The following is a 26,187-nucleotide window of genomic DNA, read 5'->3' on the forward strand; positions in this document are numbered from 1 at the left end:
AGTATAAATTTTATTTTTTTTTTTTTTTTTTTTTTGGGGGATCAGCCAGTGAAAAAAATTTGTCAGTCCAGCTTTAATTTTTGGTCAGATGTCATGTCTTAGATCTCTCTCCTTTACTGCAGAGTCAGAGAGTAAGCGGCTCCAGTGAAGTACATGGGAAGCTAAGCAAGTCTACTTTAGAAGGGATTTCATTTAAAACTGTTTTACATGGGTGGGAGGGATGTGAGGGAGGTTAAAGCGCAAGTTCACCTTCATAAATAAAAATCGAATTCCTTCATCCACCCCAAACTTGCTCATCCATGTCTTTATGGAGCTTGCTTTGTTCTCTGGTGTGCAGTCATGTTGGAGCAGGATGGGGCCATCCCCAAACTGTTCCCACAAAGTTGGGAGCATGAAGTTGTCCAAAATGTCTTGGTATGCATACATACACCTTAAGAGTTCCCCTTCACTGGAACAAAGGGGCCAAGCCCAACCCCTGAAAAACAACCCCACACCATAATCCACCCTCCACCAAATGATTTGGACCAGTACACAAAGCAATGTACATAAAGAAATGGATGAGCGTGTTTGGGGAGGAGGAACTTGACTGGTCTTCACAGAGTCCTTAATTAGAGCAGAGACTGCAAACCAGGCCTTATCATCCAACATTCGTGCCTGACGTACACAGCCTATCCAAAAGGACTGAAGCTGCTATAGCTGCAAAGGGTGGGCCAACTCAATATTGAACCCTACAGACTAAACTGGAAAACCATTAACCACTTGCCTACTGGGCACTCCCCCCTCCTGTCCAGGCCAGCTTTCAGAGCTCTCACATGTTGAATGACAATTGCGTGGTCCAGCAATTTACATTATCATTTTTTTCACACAAATAGAGCTTTCTTTAGGTGGTATTTAATCACTGCTGTTTTTTTGTAAAAAAAAAAAAAAGTTGGAAAAAAAAGTTTTTTCTTCGTTACTGTCAGTAAATTTTGTAAATCTATAATTTTTCTCCTTCACTGATGTGCACTGATGAGGTGGCACTTGTGTACACTGAGGCGGCACTGATGGGGTGGCACTGAAAGGTAGCACTGACTGCTATCACTACTGGGCACTGATTGCTGCCACTGATAGGCACTGCTGGGGCTGTACTGTACTCGGGGTACTGATGATCTGATTACCTGTACATGTCTACCCTGTGAGGAGATGCCACTGATCGGCTCTCCTCACCACACTCTGTCAGTCTGAGGCAAAGAGAGCCGATAAACTGCATTTTCTTGTTTACATGTCTATGCATCATTGGCTCTTTACCGAGATCAGGGTCATACCATGTCCTAGGAACACAGCGTGGCTGCGATCAGCGGGGCACACAGCCATTCTGGGGCGCCATCATATGACGTCGTCCCAGAACGAGAGCGCATCTTGCCAGCCGTCATTTTAGTATACGGCCGGCGGGAAGTGGTTAAAGTTCATGTGCGTAAACAGACAATCGCCCCAATACATTTTGAAAAAATAGTGTATGTTTATCGACACCTCCCATTCATGAATCAGTTGCCACACAAATCACAGGCTCTCTTCAGGCTGTGCAGTGCTTACCGGTTTCTGTGTGTGTTATCTGTTCCCCCTGGCTTCTGTTGTAAGCAAATATGACAAGGGAGCTGTTTATGTGAAATTGAGGATCATTCCAAACTGCGTGAAAGAAGGGAGACCGGAAGATCACTTGAGCACTTGCTTGTGAACAAGCTCTGCTTGTTCCACTGCTCTGGGAGTGGGACAGAGGGCTACAGAATTGCATTCAGGCAAAGGGAGAGAATAGTTAATCATGGGAAACCGGAAGACAGAGGAGATTCTTATACCTACCGTCTGAGAAGTAAAGATATGGGGAAAGTTTGTGTGGCATTTTGCAATTTTTGAAAACTGGAACTAGGGGCTTTGCAGGATTTAAAGGCTATGAAAGGTACAACTGTTTCTGATTCTGCACATCTCTTTTGAGGATAATAAAGAAGGGTTTTAGAGGTGGACAAACCCTTTATGCTCTCCCTGGAAAAAGGCTTTAAAACGTACTATACTTAGACATTTGGAATGCTCTTTTTGGATAAAAGCTGAATACCAAGCATCACTTTGATAAGAGAGAGGTTTTCCAGAGGCAGGGTCCTCCCATCATACAAAAGACTCAGTCCTTTCCTATGGCACTTGAAATGGCACTGGAGCAGTGCTGCAAGCCGTCAGTATTTTTATTGGCAGCCAGTAAAAATGGGCACTTTTCTCCTGCCAGTAAGAGGAAAAGGCTGCCAGTAAAAAAAATACAGCTGTGATGCTCGGGAACTGCACATGCGCAATTCGGGCCTGCAGCTGGCCGAGACCATCCAAGTGCCTGCTACAGTGTGTTCAGGCAGTGCCGACGGTGGGCGAGTCTGGTGGAGGTGGTGTCTGATAGTGTCATTGCGCAAGGGAGCCAAGTGTAGCGTCTGGAGCCTTGTTTATGGGTTTGCAGCATGAGATTAAGGCAAGCCAGGAGCTGGGCTGACAGTGCGGTTTTTAATGGAGGGGACTGAAGGGACCACATGGTATGGAGAGAGACTGTCCCTGTGACTCAGGAGGGGACGGGACATGTCGTGTCAGTGATCTGTGCTGCTGCGCACTACTGTCAGTATCGCTGTGAGAGTCAATTTCATCTTTGAATCACCTATTCTTATGCATTGCCCTCCTGAGTCATGTCCCTGAGCTGCTTACTATATCGAAACTAAAATAAGAAATCTGCTTTTTGCCTTAATATCTACCTTAAATCACATTGCTAATTGCACATTGTACTTATTTTAGCCTAAATACTGGAATGTGCACTTAAAACTAATTTTTCGACCGTGAATTTTTGGTTCTGTGTCAGTAAATTTCAATCTGGTGGCCTGTTCTTTGCAATGTACACTTAGTTGCGCATGTGCAGCTCATGGTGCATTCTAAGCACAGTTCCTGTGGATGGATGTGTGTCATTTTTCTGCATCAGTCAATCAAAACAACTGACGAGCCACAACCTGGAAGAAGCCGGGGAGAAGATGCAGGCAAGGGATCACGCAGCCGTTGGTGCCAAGTTGAGTATTTATAGCTTAAGGGAGCATAAAAGGCTACAGAAGGTGTTTTATTTTTAATAACTGGTAAATAGATGAAAGGTGGATGGGAGGGGGAGATTAGCTTTGCCTGGAGATGAGCTTTAATGTTGCCTAATTTCACAGGAAAACTCTGAAGATGACAAGAAAATTCGTGGCAGGTCTACAGACAGTGAAGTTAGTCAGGTGAGCTGCTATATTACTTTCCTTGTTTTAGTCACTATCATTTCACCTTCCTTTTCTCTTTTTCTCAGTGTTTGTGTACTGTACTTGGCACATTGCAATTTTGTGTCCCAACTTATACATTTTTGTTGAGTTTTCCACAAAGTCTAATACTAGTGTCTTATGGCTGTGTCAATAGGTGTACTTACCCCATCCATTTTGAATATTGTCTAATGGCCCTACAGTTAAAATAGCCCATTTTTTGGGGGTAATTTCCTCTGGTTTTAGTATTTACTGTGCAACTTTAACCAAATTCTAATCCAGAAATAGTCTTTTTAATTTTTTACTGACGAAAGCTGGCTATACACTTATAGATTCTAGTAATAGACAAATCTTTGCCGATTCCTCCATCCACCAGCCATTCACATTGTGTATTGCCAGGTTAAACCTCGTGGAAGGTGGTGGTAGAGCAGCTTGTTGCTGTGTATGACTATAATTAGGACTGTTTAACAAGTAGCATTGTTCTCTGAGTAAATGTAGATATAAAAAGTGCACCTTTTACATCTAGAGCCAGAGTACTTGTACTGGGCATTGTTTCAGCAGCATACTAGTTTTGCTATAACTTGGTTGCTGTATTTGTTTGTTCTGCCTCTTCTTAAAGTGTACATAAAAACCAAAACTTCAATAAAATGGATATAAACCCACCACTCACCCAGTATAAACTAATGGCACAATATTCATGTATGTATATCTTTACATGCAAGCCTCCTGCATGTTTCCCTATCGTGCAAATGTCACCCCCTTCAGCAAAACTCTTTGCCGGAGCTCGGTGGGCAGAGTCATGATGTCGGAAGACTCCCCGCTCACCTCTACACTCTCCTACTCAGTCACACTGATCATGGCGCATGATGAATAACATCCGGTCAAAACTCAGGAAAGGCACCACATGACTTGAGCAGTTTTTTCTTTTTCTTTTTTTTTATAAAATATGTGAAATTACAACCCAAAATACGTTCTGCTGCTTCTTCCGAGTACGGGGATACCATATGTGTGAGACTTTTTGGGAGTCTAGCCATGTACAAGACCCCGAAAACCAATCATCAACTTCAGGCTTTCTATGGGCGTAAAATGATGATTTCACTTTTCTCACTACCTATCACAATTTCAGAGGCCCTGAAATGTCAAGATGGCACAAAACCCCCACAAATTACCCTATTTTGAAAAGAAGACACTTCAAGCTTTTTGCTGGGAGTCCTATTGTGTCCATGGAATATTTGATATTTTGGCACAAGTTTCGGGAAAATAATTTTCTTCTTTTTTTTTTACTCAAAGTGATATATTGTTATAATGATATATTGTTCAAACATGGCATGGTTATATGTGGAATGACGCCCCAAAATACATTCTGTTGCTTCTGAGTATGGGGATACCACATGTGTGGGACTTTGACAGTCTAACCGCGTACAGGACCTGAAAACCAATCACCACCTTCAGACTTTCTAAGGGTGTACATTTTTTTGCTTTCACTCCTCGCTTGCCTATCACAGTTTCGGAGGCCATGAAATGTCCAGATAGCACAACCCCCCAAATGACTCCATTTTGAAAAGTAGACGCCTCTCAGCAAATAGCTTGGGGTATGTTGAGTATTTTACAGATCTCGTTTGTCACAAATTTTTGAAAATTTAAAAAAGAAAAAAAGCCCTTTCTTCATTTTCAAAAATAAATGAGATCTGCAAAATATTCACGATGCCTCTCAGCAAAAAGCTTGAAGTGTCTTCTTTTCAAAATGGGGTAAATTTGTGGGGGGGGGGTTGTGCTATCTTGACATTTCAGGGCCTCAAACTGTGATGAGTAGTGAGGAGAAAAATCACAATTTTACGCCTTTAGAAAGCCTGATGGCGATGAATGGTTTGCAAGGCTCCCAAAAAGAATCTCACATGTGGTGTCCCCGTACTCAGGAGAAGCAGCAGAATGTATTTTGGCGTGTAATTTCACATATGCCCATGGCATGTTTGAGCAATAGATCATTTAGTGAAAACTTTGTGCAAAAAAAAAATGTGTAACTTTGCTGCAACTTGTGGCAAAATATTCCATGGACTCAACATGCCTCTCATCAAATAGCTTGGGGTGTACTTTCCAAAATGAGGTCGTGGGGGGGGGTTGAGCTATCTTGGCATTTTATGGCCTTTACAACTGTGATAGTGAGGAGTGAATTAAAAAAAATTACACCCTTAGAAATCCTGCAGACTGTGCTTGATTTTCTGGGTCCTGTACGCAGCTAGGCTCCCAAAAAGTCTCACACATGAGGTGTCCCTGTACTCTGGGAAGCAGCAGAATGTATTTTGGGGTGTAATTCCACATATGCCATGTTTGAACAATATATAATTTAATGACAACTTTGTGCAAAAAAATGTGTAACTCGCGGCAGAAGATAAAATACTCTATGGACTCAACATGCCTATCAGCAAATAGCTTGGGGTGTCTACTTTCCATAAATGGGGTCATATTGGGGGGGGGGGGTTTGAACTGTCCTGGCATTTTATGCGCAACATTTAGAAGCATATGTCACGCATCACCCACTCTTCTTACCAGCTGAAGACGAAGCCCTTTCTGACACTTTTTGTTTGCATAAAAAAATATAATTTTTTTCCTGAAAATTTTACTTTGAACTCCCAGATATTATATATTTTTTATTAAGCAAAGGCCCTACAGATTAAAGCACAATTTTTTTGGAAAAAACACACTTTTCTTTATCGTACATCATGGGACACAGAGCCTTAAGTAATTACTTAGTGGGTTATAGGCCACCTTCAGGTGATGGACACTGGTTATACCCAATCCAGGGTATTCACTCCCTATATAACCCCTCCTCCTTCCAAGAGCGTATCAGTTTTTTCGCCAGTGTCTAAGGTGTTGGTCACGAGTGAAGATGTGCTCTGAGGAGCTCCAGGAGGGATCCATGCTGGATTTAAATAGCCTCCATAAAGACCCGATCCATCCAAAGTGCCACTAAGGCCTAAAAGGATGGTACCTGGGGCCTTGTATCTGAAGCACAAGGTTTTGCTTGTAACGCCTCTTTTAGGGCTGGACCCCAGGAACCCAGGGCTTTGGTCTTGCTACATTACCTAGCTTTCCTGGTGGGGTGTTTTACAGGTCCAAGGGAGCTGGAACCCTGATATTTAGGGACCCAGTCCTTGAAGGTTTGCTAAACGCAGCCCACCATGATGGGTGAAGGTTGGATTGTCTGTTCAGCAAATCCTGTGGCGGGGATAAGGTAAGGGAAGAAACTTGGGTATTAAAACACCTATGTATTCTTTCATTAGGGAAAAAGTGTTGTCATGCCTTAATTATCCACTAGAGGGAGTTTATGCATATACCTTACTCTGTTGTCTTCACTGTAAAGCTTAGTCTGTCTGTGGTTGCAGCAGCATGTGCAAGGAGATTTTTTTTTTTTTATCAAGGTAAAAGAAATTGCAAATGTTTTCTTTCTCCCCCCTGAAGGGACCAGAGGCTTAGGGGGGACATCAGCGATGTACACCCCCTTCCATTCCCCCCTTTCACGGGGGAGTGCGGAGGTCCCCCTGGTACTGCTAATTTTATTTCTGTTGGCTGATTTTACTGTTGTTGGTGCCTGTTGCTGGACGGGTCTCATCCTCCACCCCACTCATGTTGGGTCTATGAACCCGAAAACGCAGCGCACAAGCGCGGGAACATTTTTAAATGTAAAAGGGGGTGGAATTTTTCTCAGAGGACGGGGCCTAAGCGCTGTGCCGTGAACATCCACAAGGACGCACGGCAGGCTAAAACAAATAAAACTACAGCTGTGACAGTCTCTCCTCAGCTGACGAGGAGGAAACAAGCAGCCTGCAACACAGTGACATGAACTGTGGGACAACAGCATTCCAACTGGCATTCCCGATACAAGGACACCTTTTTCCCAGCACTAGGCTGAACTTTATAGCTGCTTTTATAATGTAATGACTATATTCAGCGATTAAATGCTATTTGTATTGTACCTCTGTTTTTGTACTTAGGACTATGCCTACCAAAAAAGACACTGCAAAAAACAAAGTAAAGGTTTCACCCGCTGGCTCTTGAGTTGCATTTCCGCGCTGTCATCCTTGCCTGAATTACCAGTTATGGCAAGCCAGGGTTGAGCCATTGGGACAAATTGGTGCAACTGCTTCTCACATCTCAGCCCCGGTATGCGTGACTGAAGATGTCTTTTCCTCCTCCCTTCAGGGTCCGGAAGAAAGATTAGTGGCTTTAATCGCATCCTCCATTCAAATGGATAGGAGACTTGCTAGATCCCCCTCCCCCACTTCAGAACCTTTGCAAGGGGAACAGTGGGCTCAGGCTCAGTGGATCAGCGGAAACAACATTAGATTTTTCAGCCTCACAATATGAGAAATTGCTGATATAAACTCTTACGGAGAGATTATTTCACTTTCATGTTGCCCCTAACTCAGTCTCCTGAAAGCTCAGTTTCTTCCTTGGGTTCCTTAAAACCTTCTCAGCTATTGCATGCGTTTCCTGCACATGCATTACTAGAACAGCTTATTTTTGCTGAATGGGATCACCCGGATAAGCATTTTCTCCCTCCTAAGAGATATTCAATTCTCTATCCCCTGGAAGAGAAATTCTCCAAAAAATGGAAAGTACCAGCAGTTGACACTGCGATTTCCAATGTGAATAAAGGCATAACCTGTCCTGTAGACGATGCACAAATGCTTAAAGATCCAACAGATAAAAAGTTGGAATACCTGTTAAAATCTACTTTTTCCTTGGCAAGTGCCATCACTCAGCCTACAGTCGCTGCAATAGGCTTCTGTCAAACACTAAAGGATAAATTTAAACGGGCCCTTAGATTCCTGCACAATAAGCTCGGGAATTGGCTGAACTGCCAAAAGCATTATGCTTTGCCATAGATGCTATTAAAGATTCTATTCACCAGGCATCCCGCCTTACGCTTATGCTTGTGCATATGCGTAGAATCCTGTGGTTAAAAAATTGGTCAGCTGAAGCAACATGTAAAAACCTCCTAACTGGGTTCCCTTTTCATGGGGCGCGACTATTTGGACAAATATATCCAAACAATTTCTAGTGGGAAAAGTACTCTTCTGCCAGTCAACACTGTATAAACGCCCTTCTTTTAAACGGGCTCTTTCCCCTGTGCCGGGGGCTTCCGCCTCTAGGCAAAGGCGATGGCGTCTGCCGTCAGACTCTAGAGGAAAACCTTTGGGTCAGACCCAGGCTCAAAAGAAGGCCTGGGGTCGGAAACCTGCAAAGCAGAATCCTAATGCCTCATCATGAAGAGGCAACCCCCCTCACCAAGGTGGGGGGAAGACTTCTGCAGTTTTCAGAAGTCTGAAAAGAGGAAATTCAGGACAAATGGGTCATCTCCGTGGTAAGGTAAGGCTGGGGTACAAGCTGGAATTTCGGAAACTTTCACCATCTCGCTTCCTGAGGTCAAGCGTTCCCAAAGATCCAGAGAAAAAAAACATCTGTTTCAGGCACTAGATGGATATCTCAAGGGGTGATCATACAGATCCCCACAAAAGAGCAAATCTTTTTATGGTACCAAAACCAAATGGGGTTGCCAGACCCATTCTATATCTAAAAAATCAAAATCCATTTCTGAAGATCCGCTCCTTTCCCATGGAGACGATCAGGTCAGTAGTTGCTATCCTTCTAGGAGGAGAACTTCTGGTATCAATCAACATTAGGAAAGCATATCTGCATGTCCCTATATTTCCCGCTCACCAAAAGTTTCTGAAGTTCGAGTTAGAACACCATTTTCAGTTTGTAGCCCTGCCCTTCGGGCTAGCCACAGCACCCTGGTGTTCGCAAAAGTGCTGGCCCCACCTCTAGCCAGGTTAAGGGCACAGAGTGTAACCTACAGGTCCATCTTCATTCCCTGGTTGATTTATTTTTTGCTCATACATGGCATACATAGTAGGTGAGGTTGAAAAAAAGACACAAGTCCATCCTATGTGTGTGATTATACGTTAGTATTACATTGTATATCCCTTTGTTGTGGTCGTTCAGGTGCTTATCTAATGGTTTCTTGAAACTATCAATGCCTCTCGCTGAGACCACTGCCTATGGAATGGAATTCCACATCCTTGACGCTCTTACAGTAAAGAACCCTCTACGTAGTTTAAGGCTAAACCTCTTTCTTCTAATTTTAATGAGTGGCCACGAGTCTTGTTAAACTCCCTTTTGTGAAAAAGTTTTATCCCTGTTGTGGCGTCACCAGTATGGTATTTGTATTCTAAAATCATAAAGCGTCTCTTCTCCCTAGAGAAAAAGTTCAGTGCTTGCAACCTTTCCTCATAACTAATAGCCTCCATACCCTTTATCAGCTTTGTTGCCCTTCTTTGTACTCGCTCCATTTCCAGTACATCCTTCCTGCGGACTGGTGCCCAGAACTGGACAGCATATTCCAGGTGCGGCCGGACCAGAGTCTTGTAGAGCGGGAGAATTAATCGTTTTATCTCTGGAGTTGATCCCCTTTTTAATGAATGCCAATATTCTGTTTGCTTTGATGGCAGCAGCTTGGCATTGCATGCCATTGCTGAGCCTATCATCTACTAGGAGCCCCAGGTCCTTTTCCATCCTAGATTCCCCCAGAGGTTCTCCCCCCAGTGTATAGATTGCATTCCTATTTTTTTTTTACATTTTTCTACATTGAACCTCATTTGCCATGTAATTGCCCACCCCATTAATTTGTTCAGATCTTTTTGCAAGGTTTCCACATCCTGTGGAGAAGTTATTGCCCTGCGTAGCTTAGTATCGTCCGTAAATACAGAGATTGAACGATCCTCCAGGTCGTTTATGAACAAATTAAATTGGATTTAATTGGATTGGTCCCAGCACAGAACCCTGTGGGACACCACTACCCACCCCTGACCATTCCGAGTACTCCCCATTTATCACCACCCTCTGAACTCGCCCTTGTAGCCAGTTTTCAATCCATGTACTCCCCTTATGGTCCATGCCAAGGGACCTTATTTTGTACAGTAAACGTTTATGGGGAACTGTGTCAAATGCTTTTGCAAAAACCAGATACACCACGTCTACGAGCCTTCCTTTATCTAGCTGGCAACTTACCTCCTCATAGAAGGTTAGTAGATTGGTTTGACAAGAACGATTCTTCATGAATCCATGCTGATTACTGCTAATGATACCGTTCTCATTACTAAAATCTTGTATATAGTCCCTTATCTCCTCCAAGAGTTTACATACTATTGATGTTAGGCTGAAAGCCGACCACTGGCTGAAAGGAATGATACAGAGATGATACGGAAACCTGCAGGCATCATTCTAGTATAACCACTCAAAGTCCAGCAACATACCAGTACGTTGCTGGTCCTTGTTGGGCATACATTGTAATGTTCTTTTTTTCATGGAGCCTGCGGTCTGAACGGAAAAAAAGATATGGATGGGTGGGTATGCCCACCTTTAGAATAGCACCCTTCATCCACCCACTTCTAATGATAGGCATACATGCACTTTTTTTTTTTTTTTTAACTGTGGTGGTGAAATTGCTGCCTACAGCACTGGAGTTGCTTTATTTATGCATTGTGGGAGCTAACGCTGTTGCGGTCAATTTAAATAAATCAGTGCTGCAGCTGAATGGCGTACCTGCTAAGCAAATGATGGTTAACAGTAAAACAAAGTAACATTATAGTATAACAGTAAGACAATACCATACCTGCAAAACAAATACAATCATAGTAAAAATAAAAAATAAATTTTTAACGCAATCTGTGCCTAAAAAATATATGCGGAAGCATGGGGGCAATCCCCCCCCTAATGTTAGGGGGGAAATTGCCCCTCCACCTCTACCCCCATGCTTCGGCATATATGCTTTTTTTTTTTTTTTTTTTTAAACTGCGATGTTGAAATCTTCTACAGTGCTGGAGTCGCTGATTTAAGTATCGCGGGAGCAAACGCTGTTGCTGTCAAGATAAATAAATTAGTGCTGCATCTCAACGGGGGACCTGAGAACAAAAAACAATAAAACACAGTAAACAAAGTATAAAACGGGTCTCAAACTGGCGGCCCTCCAGCTATTGCAAAGCCACAAGTCCCATGAGGCAACACAAGGCTGACAGTTACAAGCTTGGTAGGACTGTAGAACAGCTGGAGGGCCACCAGTTCACCAATTTGAGATCCCTGGTATAAAAGAATTACATACCTGAAAAGCAAACATGATAACACATAGTAACAATAAAACATTGTTACTGTAGAATACAGTAAAAAAAACAGAATAGCGAGAACAATAAATCAACGATTTGTTTTTAAAAGAAAAAAAATAATATATATATATATATATATATATATATATATATATATATATATATATATATATAAATATAATTTTTATTTGTAACTGTAATAATTGTAATGGTTCGATTCCAGGTTTGCCATTTTTGGAGACCATGTGAAGTGTGTCCTAGTCTGTGCAGTGCTGTACCCTACACTAATACGCCACTAGTGTGTGGTAGCATTCAAAACATTCACCAATGCAAAGGCCAGGATGATCAGGACAGGAGGGACAATAAAAGTGGATGTCAAGCCTATATCCGCGCTTTCTACACACACATTTTCTTTGGGGGGGTCGTTGGGTAGGGGTACCAGGAAGCACGTATGAAAAATGCCTCTCATGCAGCCAGCTTGCTGCATTTGGATTGGGAAGTTGGGCCACAGCACCGTCTGGAACCAGAATGGCTGTGATCTCTTCCTAAAATTTAAGGAGGGACCCAGTTCATCCTGAAGCTTTGTATAGCACATAAGCATTTAGCAGAGCCAATTGGAATAAGTATACAGACACTTTTTTTTTGTACCAGCGTCTGGCCTTACGGGCAACTAGGTATGGCGCCAACAATTGGTCGTTGAGGTCCACCCCTCCTATATTAAAGTTATATTTGTGGACAAAAAGGGGTTTCTCCACAACACCAGTCACAGTAGAAATTTGGACCGTCGTGTCTGCGTGAAGGGAGGACAAAATGAAAACATTCCGATTATCCCTTGACTTCACAGCGAGCAAATGTTACTTCTCAAGCAGGCTCTCTCCCCCAGCCTTAGATGGGAATCTACAAGCCGCTGGGGTAAGCCCTGGCGATTAGATCGCATGGTGCCACATCTGCCAATTCCATGATCAAATAAGGGACTAAAAAGTGGAATCCTCGTGTAATGTCCACATGCAAGTGGTTCCCCTTTCCGAATAAGGGTGACTTCAAGTCTCACACAATCTATGTAGTCCGGGCAGTCCTCCGGCTCTGTCACTATCTCTTCCCTCTTAAACCATAAAACTATATGTATAGCCTGTTGCCCTGTCACAGAGTTTATACATCTTGACCCCATATCTGGCAAGCTTTCTGGGAATATACTATTTGAAAGACAAGCGGCCATAAAACTTAATCAGGGACTCATCAATGCAGACAACTTGATCGGGAGTAACCAAGACTGCAAACTGTTGGTTGAAGTAGTTTACGAGGTGCCAAATTTTGTAGAGCCAATTGTATCCAGGGTCACCCCGAGGACGACCTTTAATTATTGAAGTGCATGAACCTGCAAGATCTGCTCGTATCGTGCCCTGGCCATGGAGGCAAAGAACACAGGCATATGGTGAATTATGCCCATGAGGTCTTAAATTCGGAAACTGTAATAGGTTTCCATTCTCTGGCAAGGGTCAAATGGGGATTATCGGCGATGAATTGGCCAGCATACAAATTGCTTTGGTCCCCAATAGATCTATAGAGATCTTCCGTGAAACACAGCGAATAAAAATCAAGTGACTGTAAAGTCAACTGTTTCCACCTGAATTCTGGGGTTGGCCAGTGAATGGGGGAAGTATGGGTGCTGCAGAAGTGGTGGGCTCCCAATTAGGATTGGCAAATGCAGCAGTAAGGGCACTATGGGCTTGACAGGCCTGTGTTTGTCGTCTTCTTGGTGGCTGCAGGACACTAGTTGTGCTAACCACCTCACCAGCTTGAACTGCACTTATAAGAACTCACCACGTCACCGTGTGATACTGCAGTGCTGGTTTGACTACGACCATGGTGTACTAGGCTGCTGGTGCTTGCCATTTCACCAGAAGGATGAGCGGCACTAGTACTGGCTCTCTGCTTCATACTAAAGCCCTGCGGTTCTTGCACCTCAACAGCAGAATACGCCTGACCTTGGCAGTGACCACAACATCACCTTCATCAGAGTATCTGTCAGGATGCCGCTGCTGTCTACAGCAGCGGCACCCAGACCCCTTCCTCTTCACTATCTGTCATGCTCAGAAATGTGTAGGCCTCTTCACTACTGTACCTTCGATTTGACATTTTGGTCTCTAAATGTACTGGTACAGTAGTGAGACTCACAGGAAAAAGAGCTCCTGACTGTCAGCGACTGATTCAAACGCTACCAAAAAAAAAAAGTTAGCGTTCACAAGGATCAGGCCTGACTCTGAGAACACTGCAGTTGTGTTTTTTAAGTGACAGTGATCGATTGATACTGCACTTGGGTGGTCTGGGTGGAGCGGAGGGGCTAAATGCAGGTGCTAGAAGGTATCTGGGCTGATTCCGCTAATGCTGCGTTTTTGGTAACCTTAAAATACTGGGGATACTAATAGTTCCGATGAAATCAAAGATATCAATCCCTTCAGACACTATACTACTAAGGGAGGTGTATGGTGCGTGCGTGGGTGTTAGTGATACTGGGACTAATCTGGCGCTGCCCGGGGCGACTGACACTAAAACCTGATATCACCCGCTGGGCGATAAGGTGGTTAAACCTTTATTGGCTAATATACGGCGGGTGCCCTGACGCTATAAAAAACCCATACTAACCAGTGTCACTCATAACACTAATACAGTGATCACTGGTGACAGGGAGAAAGGGTTAAATAGGGGGCAGTCTGGGTTAAAACCTTTATAAGGTAACGTATGGGGGTACCTGACTCTATACAAACCTGACTGAAACAAATCGACTAACTGGCTACCTAGCGTCACCCGTGACACAAACACTGTGATCAGAAAAAAATATCAGTGATACTGGCAACGGGGTGAAATGGTTAATTGGGGGGGTGTTGGGGTTAGTGGGGTTTAGGGGGTACCCTAGACCTAACTGGGCCTACTACTAACTGCCCTAACACTTATCACAGTCACAATGATACCAATGCAGTGATCAGTGAAAAGTCTGAAAACTGCAATTAGTGACAGGGAGTGAAAGGGTTAACTGGGAGGGGGTGATCGGGGGGTGGCAAGTGTACCTATGTGTACTGGTGTTAGTGTGGTGTTGTGCAACTCACTGTTAGACGTCCTCTCTCTTCTCACTGAAATCGAAAAGACTCTACGAGGAGAGATGACATCACTTCCTCCTGTCTGTGTTTACACTTACACAGACTGGAAGGATTTCATTTGTTGGTACCGATCAGCAGGTCCAGGATCTGAGGACTGATTGGTCCTGTAATGTATCCGTCAGCCGCGGGTGGGGGGGTTGCGATTGCACCCCCCGCCCACAGGGAGGGACGTATAGGTATGCCCATTTGCCTAGCCGTTCCATTCTGCCGACCTGTATCGGCTTGCAGTGGTCGGCAACTGGTTAAAATGCTTCTAACGCTTCGCGTTTTGATGAACAGCACCCTGTGTTACATAGTAAGGCTACTCTTCTAATTTTAGTGAACACCCGTGTTTTTTTTTTTTTTATTATTTACTTGCACGGAAACGTTTTATCCCTGTAACGTAGTCACCAGGACGGTATTTGTACATTGAAATCATATCCCCTCTCAAGCATCTCTTCTCCAGAGAGAATACGTTCAATTCTTGCCGTATTTCTTCATAACTGAGATCCTCCAGTTATCCTCCAATTAGCTTTGTTGCCTTTCTCTGGACCCTCTCCAGTTTCAGCACATTCCGCCTGAGGACTGGGGTCCAGAAATGGATGGCATACTCCAGATGAGTCTTGTATAGTGGGGGATTTACAGTTTTATCTTTGGAGTTAATCCCCTGGAGTTAATGCATACCAATATTCTGTTGGTTTTGCTTGCAGCAGCTTTGCATTGCATGCTATTGCTGAGCCTGTTTTCTATTAGGACCCCAGGTCCTTTTCCATCCTAGATTCCCCCAGAGGTTCTCCACGAACGAGTAGATTGCATTCATAGTATTGGCACCCAAATGCAATATTTTACATTTTTCAACATTAAACCTCATTTGCCATGTAGTTGCCCACCCCATTAATTTGTTTGTCTTTTTGAAAGTTTTCCATATCCTGTGGAGAAGTTATTGCCCTGCTTAGCTCAGTATCTTCTGCAAACCCTGAGAACTGTTTATGCCATCCTCCAAATTTAAGAATAAATTAAATAGGATTGGTCCCAGGACAGAACCCTGGGGGGGCACCCCTTACCACACCAGACCATTCCGAACATATCCCGTTAAACACCACCCTCTGGACTCCGCCCCCCCCCCCCATAGCCAGATTTCAATCCACGTACTCGCCCTATGGTCCATGTTGACAGACCTTGGTTTGTACAGTAACTGTTTATGGGGAACTGCATCGAATGCCTTAGCAAAATCCACCACATCTATGGGCCTTCCTTTACCAAGATGGCAGCTCACCACCTCATAGAAGGTTAATAGATTGGTTTGGGAAGAACAATTCTTCATGAATCCATGCTGATTACTACTGCTAATGATACAGTTTTTATTACTAAAGTCTTGTATATAGTCTTATCTTACCCCTCCATAAGCTTGCAAACTAATGCTGTTAGGCTAACTGGTCTCTAATTCCCCCGGGATATATCTTGGCCCTTTATTTAATATTGGTGCTACATTGGCTTTTCTGCAATCAGATGGTACCATTCCCGTCAGTAGACTGCGCCTAAAAATTAGGAACAATGGTCTGGCAATCACTTGACTGAGTTCCTTAAGGACCCTCAGGAGCAAGCCACCTGGTCCCTGTGACTCATTTGTGTCAAGTTTTTCAAGTATATTTGTAATTGTATCCTCTGTTAGCCAAGAGAGTGCTCCCTGTGGCATGTCATGAGGTTAAACCATGCAGTCTTGGTTACTGAAACCCCCCCGTTTCCCTTGTGAAGACCGAGGAGAAGAATGAATTCTCTCCATCTTTTGTAACCAGATTCCCTTCATCATTCTTTATGGGGCCAATAGGTTCTGACCTCCCTCTTACTATTTATATACTTAGAAATTTGTATTTTTTTTTATTTTTATTTTTTTTTTAACTCTCCTCCGCTTCGTGTTCTATCTTGGCCCCCCTGATTGCACCTCTACATGTCTTATTGCATTCTTTGTAAATTTGAAATGCTGATGATGACCTATCAGCCTTTTATTTTTTGAAGGCTTTTTCTTTTGTTTTTACATACAATTTTACATGGAGTTAAGCCACCTAGGAATTTTGTTAGCTCTTTTAAATTTTATTTCCCATTGGGATGCACTAGCCAATACCTTTTATTTAATATACTCTTAAAGCATACCCATTTTTCCTTCGTGTTCTTTTTTTCCCAGGATTTTAGTCCATTTAATATCTGCTAGCAAGGAGAGTAGTTTAGGGAAGTTCTTATGTGTTTATGCTCAAACGAATTGACCTGTGGTTGCTGTTTCCTAAATTGCCCCGTATTTTTTCAACCATGATCCGCTCTGTATTATTAATCAGGTCTAGTAATACGTTTCTTGTTGGTGCATTTACCATCTGAACCATGAAATTGTCCTGCAAGACCTTTAGGAACTGGCGAGCCTTTGACAAATGTGCGGTTCCTTCTGCCCAGTCTATAGCTGGATAACTAAAATCCCCCATTATAATGACACTTCCTATCCTTGCCGCCATTCCAAACTGTGATCGTCTATTGTATCTTGTACATAGGCATTTGAAGGGCATTTTTTACACCTCTTAAATGCCTGCTTTTTATGCCAGTGTGAACTCAGCCCACAATCCTAGGGCCCCATGCATATACTAGGGGCAATTTTTGCACAGTAGCCAATTAACCTATCTGCATGTCTTTGGAGTGCGAGAGGAAACCGGAGTACCGGCGCCTCCTTCGCTGGCCCCAGCTACCTGGAGATGCACTCAAAATGAGCGGACTTTTCTCCCGGCGGGAAAAGTCAGTTCATTTCAAAAGTATGGCAGACTGGCACACACACAGCTGGATTGTCCGCCAGACAGATTGGAGTGCAAAACTACTTTCTAGGTCCGCCGGACTTTTGGGTAAAAAAAAAAGTCAGCCGGAGCCTACACACGGGGGGATTGTCCGGCGGACTTTTCCACCGGATTGTTTGATCGTGTGTACGAGGCATTACTCTGAATGGTCTAAGGTTATCAGTGGTGTACCCCAAGGTTCAGTGCTGGGACCCTTACTTTTTAATATCTTTATAAATGATATTGGGTCTGGAATCAAAAGTAACATTTCCGTCTTTGCAGATGACACCAAGCTATGCAGTGGAATAACGTCCTTACAGGATGTCTCCAATTTACAAGCTGACCTCAATGCTCTGTCTAATTGGGTGACTATGTGGCAGATGAGGTTTAATGTTGAGAAATGTAAAGTTTTGCACTTGGGGGCTAAGAATATGCATGCATCATATATGCTAGGGGGAGTACAACTGGGGGAATCCATAGTGGAGAAGCTCAATAATAGCATGCAATGCCAAGCTGCGGTTTCCAAAGCGAGCAAAGTCCTTTCCTGTATTAAGAGAGGTATGAACTCCAGAGAGAGAGAGAGATATCATTTTGTCCCTGTTCAAATCATTAGTAAGACCTCATCTGGAATATGCAGTTCAGTTTTGGGCACCATTTCTCAAAAAGGATATCGGGGAACTGGAGAAAGTGCAGAGAAGGGCAACCAAACTGATAAGAGGCATGGAGGAACTCTGCTATGAGGAAAGATTAGAGGAACTGAATTTATTCACTCTTGATAAGAGGAGATGGGGGGGGGGGGGATATGATCAACATGTACAAATATATAAGGGGTCCATATAGTGAACTTGGTGTCGAGTTATTCACTTTACAGTCAACAAAGAGGACCAGGGGGCACCCTTTATGTCTAGAGGAAAAGAGATTTCATCTCCAAATACAGAAAGGTTTCTTCACAGTAAGAGCTGTGAAAATGTGGAATAGACTACCTGCAGAGGTGGTTCTGGCCAGCTCAGTGGATTGCTTTAAAAAGGGCCTGGATATAACTGGGTACTAACATTTTATAGGTAAAGTTGATCCGGGGAAAATCCGATTTCCTCTCTGGGGATCAGGAAGAAATTTTTTCCCCTGCTTTAGCAAATTGGATCATGCTCTGCTGGGGCTTTTTGCCTTCCTCTGGATCAACTCTGGGTATAGAATTGGGTATATGGGATTGTATGATATTATTATTTTTTTTTTGTGATTGAACTGGATGGACTTGTGTCTTTTTTCAACCTGACTAACTATGTAACTATGTAAGCCTATGCTTGCGATCAGATTCCAGAGTGGCAATAAGTTGATACAAATTTGCCATTTTTTTAGCCTCTTGTTTGAGGCACACCCCATGTGAGACGAGTCCCTCTAATAACACGTTTCAGTGCTTCCCATTGGCTGTGAGAAAAGTGAAATCAATTGAGATATCTTTTAGACAAGTTGGGTCATTAAGAATGTTGCTGTTTAAGCACCAAAAGCTACCTCTATGTGATCAGTTGGTAGTTCAGCAGAAACCAAGACGGGGGCATGGTTGGAGAACAAAATGGAACCGATGTCCTCTGACAGAACAGGGTCGATCACCATATTCAAGTCACTTCCCACTATAAGGCTCCCAGTGGCAAAAGCATGAATGGGTAAATACTAATTAGAAATCATATAAACAGCGAAAGTTTGAACAAAGTTCCACCCTTTTCATCCAAAGTTTCTAAGACAGATTTCTGTGGATTGCAGTAGAGACCCCCAGCAATTTGGCCTGTAGGTTAGGGTAATTATATAGTATCTTGTGCTTCTCTGGAATATCAAATCACTTTACATTGTAAGAACATATCTTTAAAGTGGAGTTCTGCAGAAAAAAAGGTCAGCAACTACAAATACTGCAGCTGCTGACTTTTTAATAATAGGACACTTGCCTGTCCAGGGCGCCCGCTATGTCCTCACCACTCCTGGGTGCAGGCGCCAGCCTCTTTAGTAAGGGAATTGGGAAGTGAGGCCTTACGGATTCATAGCCTGGTTCCATACTGCGCATCCTCACTGATCCCTGCTGTCTTCACCCCCCTAGAAGACAGCGGGGTGGATGGAGGAGGGGACAGACATGGCATAAATCGCCGCAGAATCTGTGGCAATCTATCGCCGGAAGTGGGAGCAAATAGCTGTATTATACAGGTGTCTGCTCCCCCCTCTTCACTGAAAAGTGCTAAATGTGACACCAGAGGGGGAGGAACCGGAAAAGCAGAAGTTCTATTTTTGGACGGAACTTCGCTTTAAGAGGTGCCATGTCTGGGACTGGAGGAGTATATAAGGGGAATGGAGAGTCGAGTTTAAAAAGAAAAAAGGTAAAAAAAAGGGGGTGGGGTGGGGGGGATAGGGATGTTTTGGGAAGAAGCATGGCTTCTGATGCCATGCTGACTCTCACTCGCCTGCCACAACTCAGGGACTTAAGGCAAGGAGACAAAAAAAATCCCACCCTCCTAGCTGCTCACGGACTGAGTGGCCCCCCCGCAGGACTAGCCATCTTGACCGAGTACTGCATTGTGCTGCCACCGTCTGAACTGCCCTGTGTCAGTCATGAAGTGCTCAGAGTAAAAACCACACTGTTCTAGAAGTATACAGACAGCACTAGAGGTAAACCACGCTGAGGCTACAAGAAAATGGCCATCGGCCATTCTAGCAAAAAAAAGCCAAGAAAATGGCTGACAACAATAAGGCTACAGGAAAATGGACGCAGCCTCAACAAAATGTTCCTGAGGCGGCGGCCTCCCCTCATGCCAAACAGCCTGAAAACGCACTTTGACAGGGAAAAAAGCAGAGAAAGAAAGAGCGGACCCTGACAGCCAGTGCAGCCCCCTCCCCCTGCCAAGGCCTGGAGGACCCCCGACCAGGTACATGCACCGCACCTCATGTCCAGTCACACAGTGCCCCAGCAGGGGGATGAGGGATTGGGAGAGAGGAAAGGGAGAGTGAAAAACCCCCTAGTCGACCAGCTGCTCCATCCTGTTAAGGCAGGGGGAGCCGTACTTACCCCTGCTGTTGAGACTGCTGGACGCATTCCACCACAGACCCATCATCTGAGCAGTACGAGGTGGCTGTTGGCCACGGCACACTGTGATGGACAGCAGTAGCTCAGTCATGTGTGCCCCAGAGCATATAGCTCCCAGGACCAATGGACCCACCGGGAGCCAGGTCCTTCTCTTACACTAGTCAGAAAAAAACTGAGCTGCAGGAAGCAGAGTGAAGGGTTATAGCCAGAGGAACCTCCCCCTGGGCGGTGCTATGCAGTCTGTTTTTACTCGTTTTACATGTTCTGCCTAGTCCTCTCCTGAAGGTGGCAATATAACCCTTAGGTCTAGATTTAAAGGAGCTGTGTCCATCAATGAACGAAAGAGAAAAGTTCCTATCCGAAAATGTTTGTGTGTGTGTGCAATTCCAAAGCGCAAAAACTCACACATGCTCAAATTCAACTACGAGATGGAAGCTACTGGCTATTGAACTTCCTTTTTTTAGTCCCGTTGTACATCACCACGTTCTTGACGGTCGGAATTTGATGTGACCGTGTGTAGGCAAGATAGCTTGAGCGGAATTCCGTCGGGAAAACCATCAGAGCTTTTTCCAACCAAAATTCCGATCGTGTGTACGCAGCATAAGACACCCCTTTGATAACTGAGGAAGTAGCACTGGTTATGCAATCCTTTGCACACAAAAAATGCCAGGCCTGGATGGCTTCCCTATGGAGTGGTATCTGCAATATAAGGAGATTCTGATTCCTCATTTACTGTATGTATGCCCTCGGAGGGACGCTTCCACCCTCCTTGCCTGAAGCGTTAATTGTACTTATTCCAAAACCACATAAGGATCATCTCTACTGTGAATCGTACCATCCTATTTCTTTAATTCTGATATTAAAATTCTAGCCAAAGTTCTCGCCCATAGATTGAATGAAGCAATCCCTGCTATTTTACGATCAGACCAAACTGGGTTTATCCTGGGTCGCTCCACTTCCATTAATTTATGTAGACTTTTCACCAATATGCAGACCATACATGATCATATAGGCTCTAGAGTTATATTGACCTTGGACACTCACAATGCCTTTGATTCAGTGGAATGGCGTTATTTACAGAAGTTACTGGAGGCATTTGGCTTCGGTGCCACATTTCTTTCCTGGGTTTGATTACGATACTATAAACCAAGGACTAGATTGAGGGTGAACAATTATATCCGACTCTTTCCCTATAACACGAGGTACCAGATCGGGTTGCCCTCTATCGCCGCTACTGTTTGCCCTGGCGATAGAACCCTTTGCTGAACTGATACGCTCTAATAATACTATTACCCAGTCTAGTGATTAATGGGTTGGAAGAAGAGTTATCCCTTTACGCGGGTGACATGCTCATTTATTTAGCCGATTCTCAATCATCTTTTCCACATTATTACAAATTATTCAAGGCTTTGGGCATTTTTCAGGCTTCCGTGTAAATTGTGAAAAGTCTCTCCTTTTTTCGCTAGATCAGGATGCCATAATCTTTCACCTTCTTACCCTTTAAAAATCGTTTGTAGGTTCTGATACTTTGGTGTTCTAATACAGCAACCCATTTCCTTATACCTTAAGAACAATATGGACCCTCTTATTCATAAACTTGAAGGTTTGGGCCAACCTCCTTCTGACACTAGTAGGCAGGGTAAACCCATTTAAAATGATTTTCCTGCCACGCTTCCTTCACATTTTAAGTAACTCCCCAGTCTATATTCCTAAACGCAGATTTTAAGGGATTGACTCTAGCCTTCCTTTATGTGTGGAGGTAGAGCTGTTAGAATTACGAAAGAAACGTTACAGCTACCCATTTTGGTAGGGGGCCTCGCTGTTCCCAGTCTCCACACCTGTTATATAGCTTCCCAATTGACCCATGCTCGCTGGTGTTTTTTCTCCCGAAGTGAACAATGTGGCTACAGCCCTGAACGCAGCTATTCTTCCTACAAAACCTGATTCATCGCCAATCCACTATGGACAGGGAAAGTACCAGTATATTATCCATGACGTTGTGAGTTTTTAAACTCTCAAAGCTGCTTCCATCTGACACAGCCTCTGTACACTCCCCCAATGCCCCCTTGTGGAAAAATAAATGTTTGCAAGAATTTTTTCAAAGAACAAATGGGGCGTTCTGGTTTAGTGAAACTAATCTCTCACCTTTTCTCATCTGATTCCTTTTGCTCCTTCTCTGACTTCCGCAGGAATTTTGATCTCCCCTCCACAGCTTATTTCTGGTATCTTCAGTTATGACACACAGCATGGCATTCAGCTATACCTGAACTCAGAGTAGGTGTGGCAGGAAATTCTACCACTGCAGGTCCCCGCGGTCATTGCCTCTAGAGATAACGTAATCCAGACCAAGTTTTTATATAGGTCTTATACTCCTGGTCTCCTCCTCGGTTTAAATAGGCTGCCCTCTGCTGTGTATGCTCAGTGTTCTTCAGCAGCTGGCAGGATTTATTATACGGTATAGAAATGCCCATCTATCAGAGCATTTTGGTCTAACATCTCTGCTTTATTAGCTCGATTACTAAAATACCTAATGTTTGTAACGCCCTAAGATGCCTATTTGGACTTATTGTTGACTCCCTAAACGTTCCCAGCTTTTTGTACACTTAGTTTTTTTCTATGCCAAAAAAATCTATTGCTATGCACTGGAAATCTTCAGCTCCCCCTACTGTAGCCTTTTGTCTGAACCTTGTTAATCAGGCACTCCCATTATACAAACTGACCTATGAAGCTAGGGGTTGCCCCTGAAAATCTAATAAAATTTGGCACCCTTGGGGACCTCAAGCTGTACTTTACCACCAAATACTTCAGGTGATACTTAAGGTGCTTATTAGAGCTAGGGTTTAATTGCTGAAACATGATTCTTCTGCTACAGTATATGGATTGTTGACTATTTATATTTTATGTATTTTGGTGAAATGGTGTTGTATAACTGCCCTTCCATTATATATTATTGGTGTATTAAGTGGACATCTGGTTTGCATAGTATGATGAGTTGTGACTGCTCAGTTCTCTTTGTTTTTGTCTGTTTTATTTACTGTACAATAACAATTTTATTACATATAACAAATTTAAAAAAAGGGCTATATGGAACGCTAACAAAACGACAATCCTAAATGTGAGTCCACCCATGAGGGAGGGGAAGAAAGATGGAATAATGGGCATAGACTCCATGCCCCAAGGTCCCATTGAATGGAGGCGAGTCACAAGTGTGCCCGGACCTAACCTCAGTAGACAGCCAAGGGTTTCCAAGCCTGGCTCATACAAACTATTAAGTGGGTCTAAATAAAGCATAAACATATAAAAATATGTGGGAAAGAAGAGCAATACAAAATGGGTGCATAGAAAGTTAGACACAATATTGACATAGTTAGACACGTTGGCCGGTAGTAAGCAAGGAATCATGTAAGTGTTATTTTATGGTTCTTCTCTTGTTTTATAAATTTGATGGTGCTACCGTAGCTTGCGTTTCCCTTTTTGTTTTCTTTGTTATACAGATTGTATTCAAGACCATGGTCAGACAAAGGTTAAAGGTGGCAGTTGCACAGATCCTGGCTATATTTGTTTAATATCCCTGGCATTGAAAGCTCCTTTATGGCTGGATACACCTGAGTGCACAGAGGATTATTTATTTTATTTTTTTTCCTTTAGATTTTTGGTTATCTAGAGTTTTAGACAATCTCCTGATAGAGAGCACAGTCATAGCGGGACTCAGAAATGTTCACCCTGCAGGCTCTGGACAGGTTGGCTTGCCCTTGAGAATGAGAAAACAGCCTCTGACTCCATCTCATTACTTGGAATACCTGGGTATCATTCTCTGCTCTGGGCAAGCAGGTATTTTTCTTCTATCGAAAAAACGTAGTGAGGATTGGGTCTTTCAACTCTATCGCAGAACAACTCTGCGTTGTATTGGTTTTTACAAAAGAAATGTAAGAATACATTTTGGTCTAAATTTATAAAGAATGATTATTTCTGTGCAAAGTTAGTAGAAACTAAAGGGAAAGGATATAGGACCCAAGCAAGGTATTCATAAACCCTGGCCTATAGGCTCGGACCGTCTGGTGATTTGAACACTGGCAAGCTTGCAAGGAAAATGTCCACTGGTCTCCTCTCATTTAATGATACCCCACTCTGCTGTTCCTCAGTTTGATGCTAGTGTCTCAAGGTGGATGGGCTCCTCAGAAAAATGACTCTTGACTTAGCTCCAGTACCGGACTTACTATAAAGGGCTATAATTGAATTGTATTGCAGTGTAAACTTTTTAAATTTGTCACTAGAATAAAGTTTTAAATTTAAAAATAAAAAAACTCAACCCATTTGAGCTTAGTCTGAGGTGGATGGCCGGGGGTTGCATCACATCACAGAATTATATTAAAAATACTTATGCGCTGCTATGTAGACAATTAAACCTCTACCTATTCTATCAGTGAACAGCTGCAACCAATAATTAGGGAATTCAACCACAAAAACCAGAATAGCAATTCTGTAGAAGGGCTCTTTCACACTACCGCTCCGTTCAGGTCCGACTGTCGGTTTTTCAGGCGGACCTGAACTAATGCTCCATAGAGGTCTATGGAGCGTCAGATGTCAGCGGTGGCATGTCCGCGGACATCCGACCCGCTCTGATCCGAAAAAGTGTGACGAAGGAAAAACCTACTTTTCCATCAGTCATCGGATCGGGTTACGGACGCTGCGGTCCGTCGTCATCCGATCTCCCATAGGGGAGAACGGTGCTCTGACAGGTCCATCCCTGCACAGTGCACAGAGACGGACCTGTCATCTTTCTGCTCAGTGGGGATCGACTGAGCGATCCCCACTGAGCAAGCGGATGTCCATGGGGCGGATCATCACTTATCCGCCCCGTGTGAAAGAGCCCTAAATGGTGTGCTTATTCAAACCATTATAATAGGTGTATAAAACCTGTTCATAACATAGCTTATGCAGATATTTAAGTGAAAATCAAATAACTATTAGATTAATAAGCATTCCACCAATCATCTATAAATCCATAAAATGTCTGCATCCAGTGTATTATTGCAAAAATACAATCAAAATCAAAAAATAGTATATAGTGATCCTTTATTGCTGAACGGATAACCACCACCAGCGACTATTAAGTGAATTGGCTGCTCACCTTAGAGTATGACCAAATGATTAAAAAATGCCTTTTGTATAAAGCCTTTAGGTTCTGTATAGTTCCACCTGGTTCGGTATGCATTACCAGAGATCCCCCTGATAGGAATAGCTGGATCCACTCCTCATGCTTCCAGTTTACTTGATGATGCCTTGCATCTTGTCATGCAGCACCCGGAACTCATCTAGCGACAGATCAGGGTACTGAAAGCGACCAATTCACTTATTGGTGACTGGGGGTGGTTATCCGTTCAGCAAAAAATGATCACATTGGCATGGTTATTAGTAGGAGAGGTTTTTGTTGATGAAGTGTTTGCACGCATTGTTGAATCGCCACAAAATCCTTTATTTCTTTTTTGGACAATTTTTTTTATTATGATTGTCTTTTTTGCAATAATACACTGGATGCCGACATTTTATTGATCTATGTTTGGTGGAATGTTGTTATTAATCTAATATTAGATTTTTGTTTACATATCTGCATAAGTTACATTGTGAACAGGTGTTCTACACACTTTATAATGATTTAAATTAGCACACCGTTTATACACATCACTTTTTTTTTTCTTAGAAGTTGTACATGTTTTTAGAAAAAAAATAATCATT

General features: G+C 43.3%; 1 protein-coding gene across 2 annotated transcripts in view; it reads left to right on the top strand.

The window, feature by feature from the left end:
- The window catches only part of CNOT3 (CCR4-NOT transcription complex subunit 3), a 292,476-nt gene that overhangs the window by 22,593 nt on the left and 243,696 nt on the right, over positions 1–26,187 (top strand). For both annotated transcript variants that reach the window (XM_077457069.1, XM_077457070.1), the window contains exon 3: positions 3,204–3,263. In XM_077457069.1, the coding sequence (XP_077313195.1) occupies positions 3,204–3,263 (60 nt within the window). The remainder of the gene's footprint in view (positions 1–3,203; positions 3,264–26,187) is intronic.

This window comes from Lithobates pipiens, unplaced genomic scaffold, assembly GCF_037356315.1.
Source record: "Lithobates pipiens isolate NorthernLeopardFrog02 unplaced genomic scaffold, aLitPip1_a1.2 Scaffold_27, whole genome shotgun sequence".
Taxonomy (NCBI): domain Eukaryota; kingdom Metazoa; phylum Chordata; class Amphibia; order Anura; family Ranidae; genus Lithobates; species Lithobates pipiens.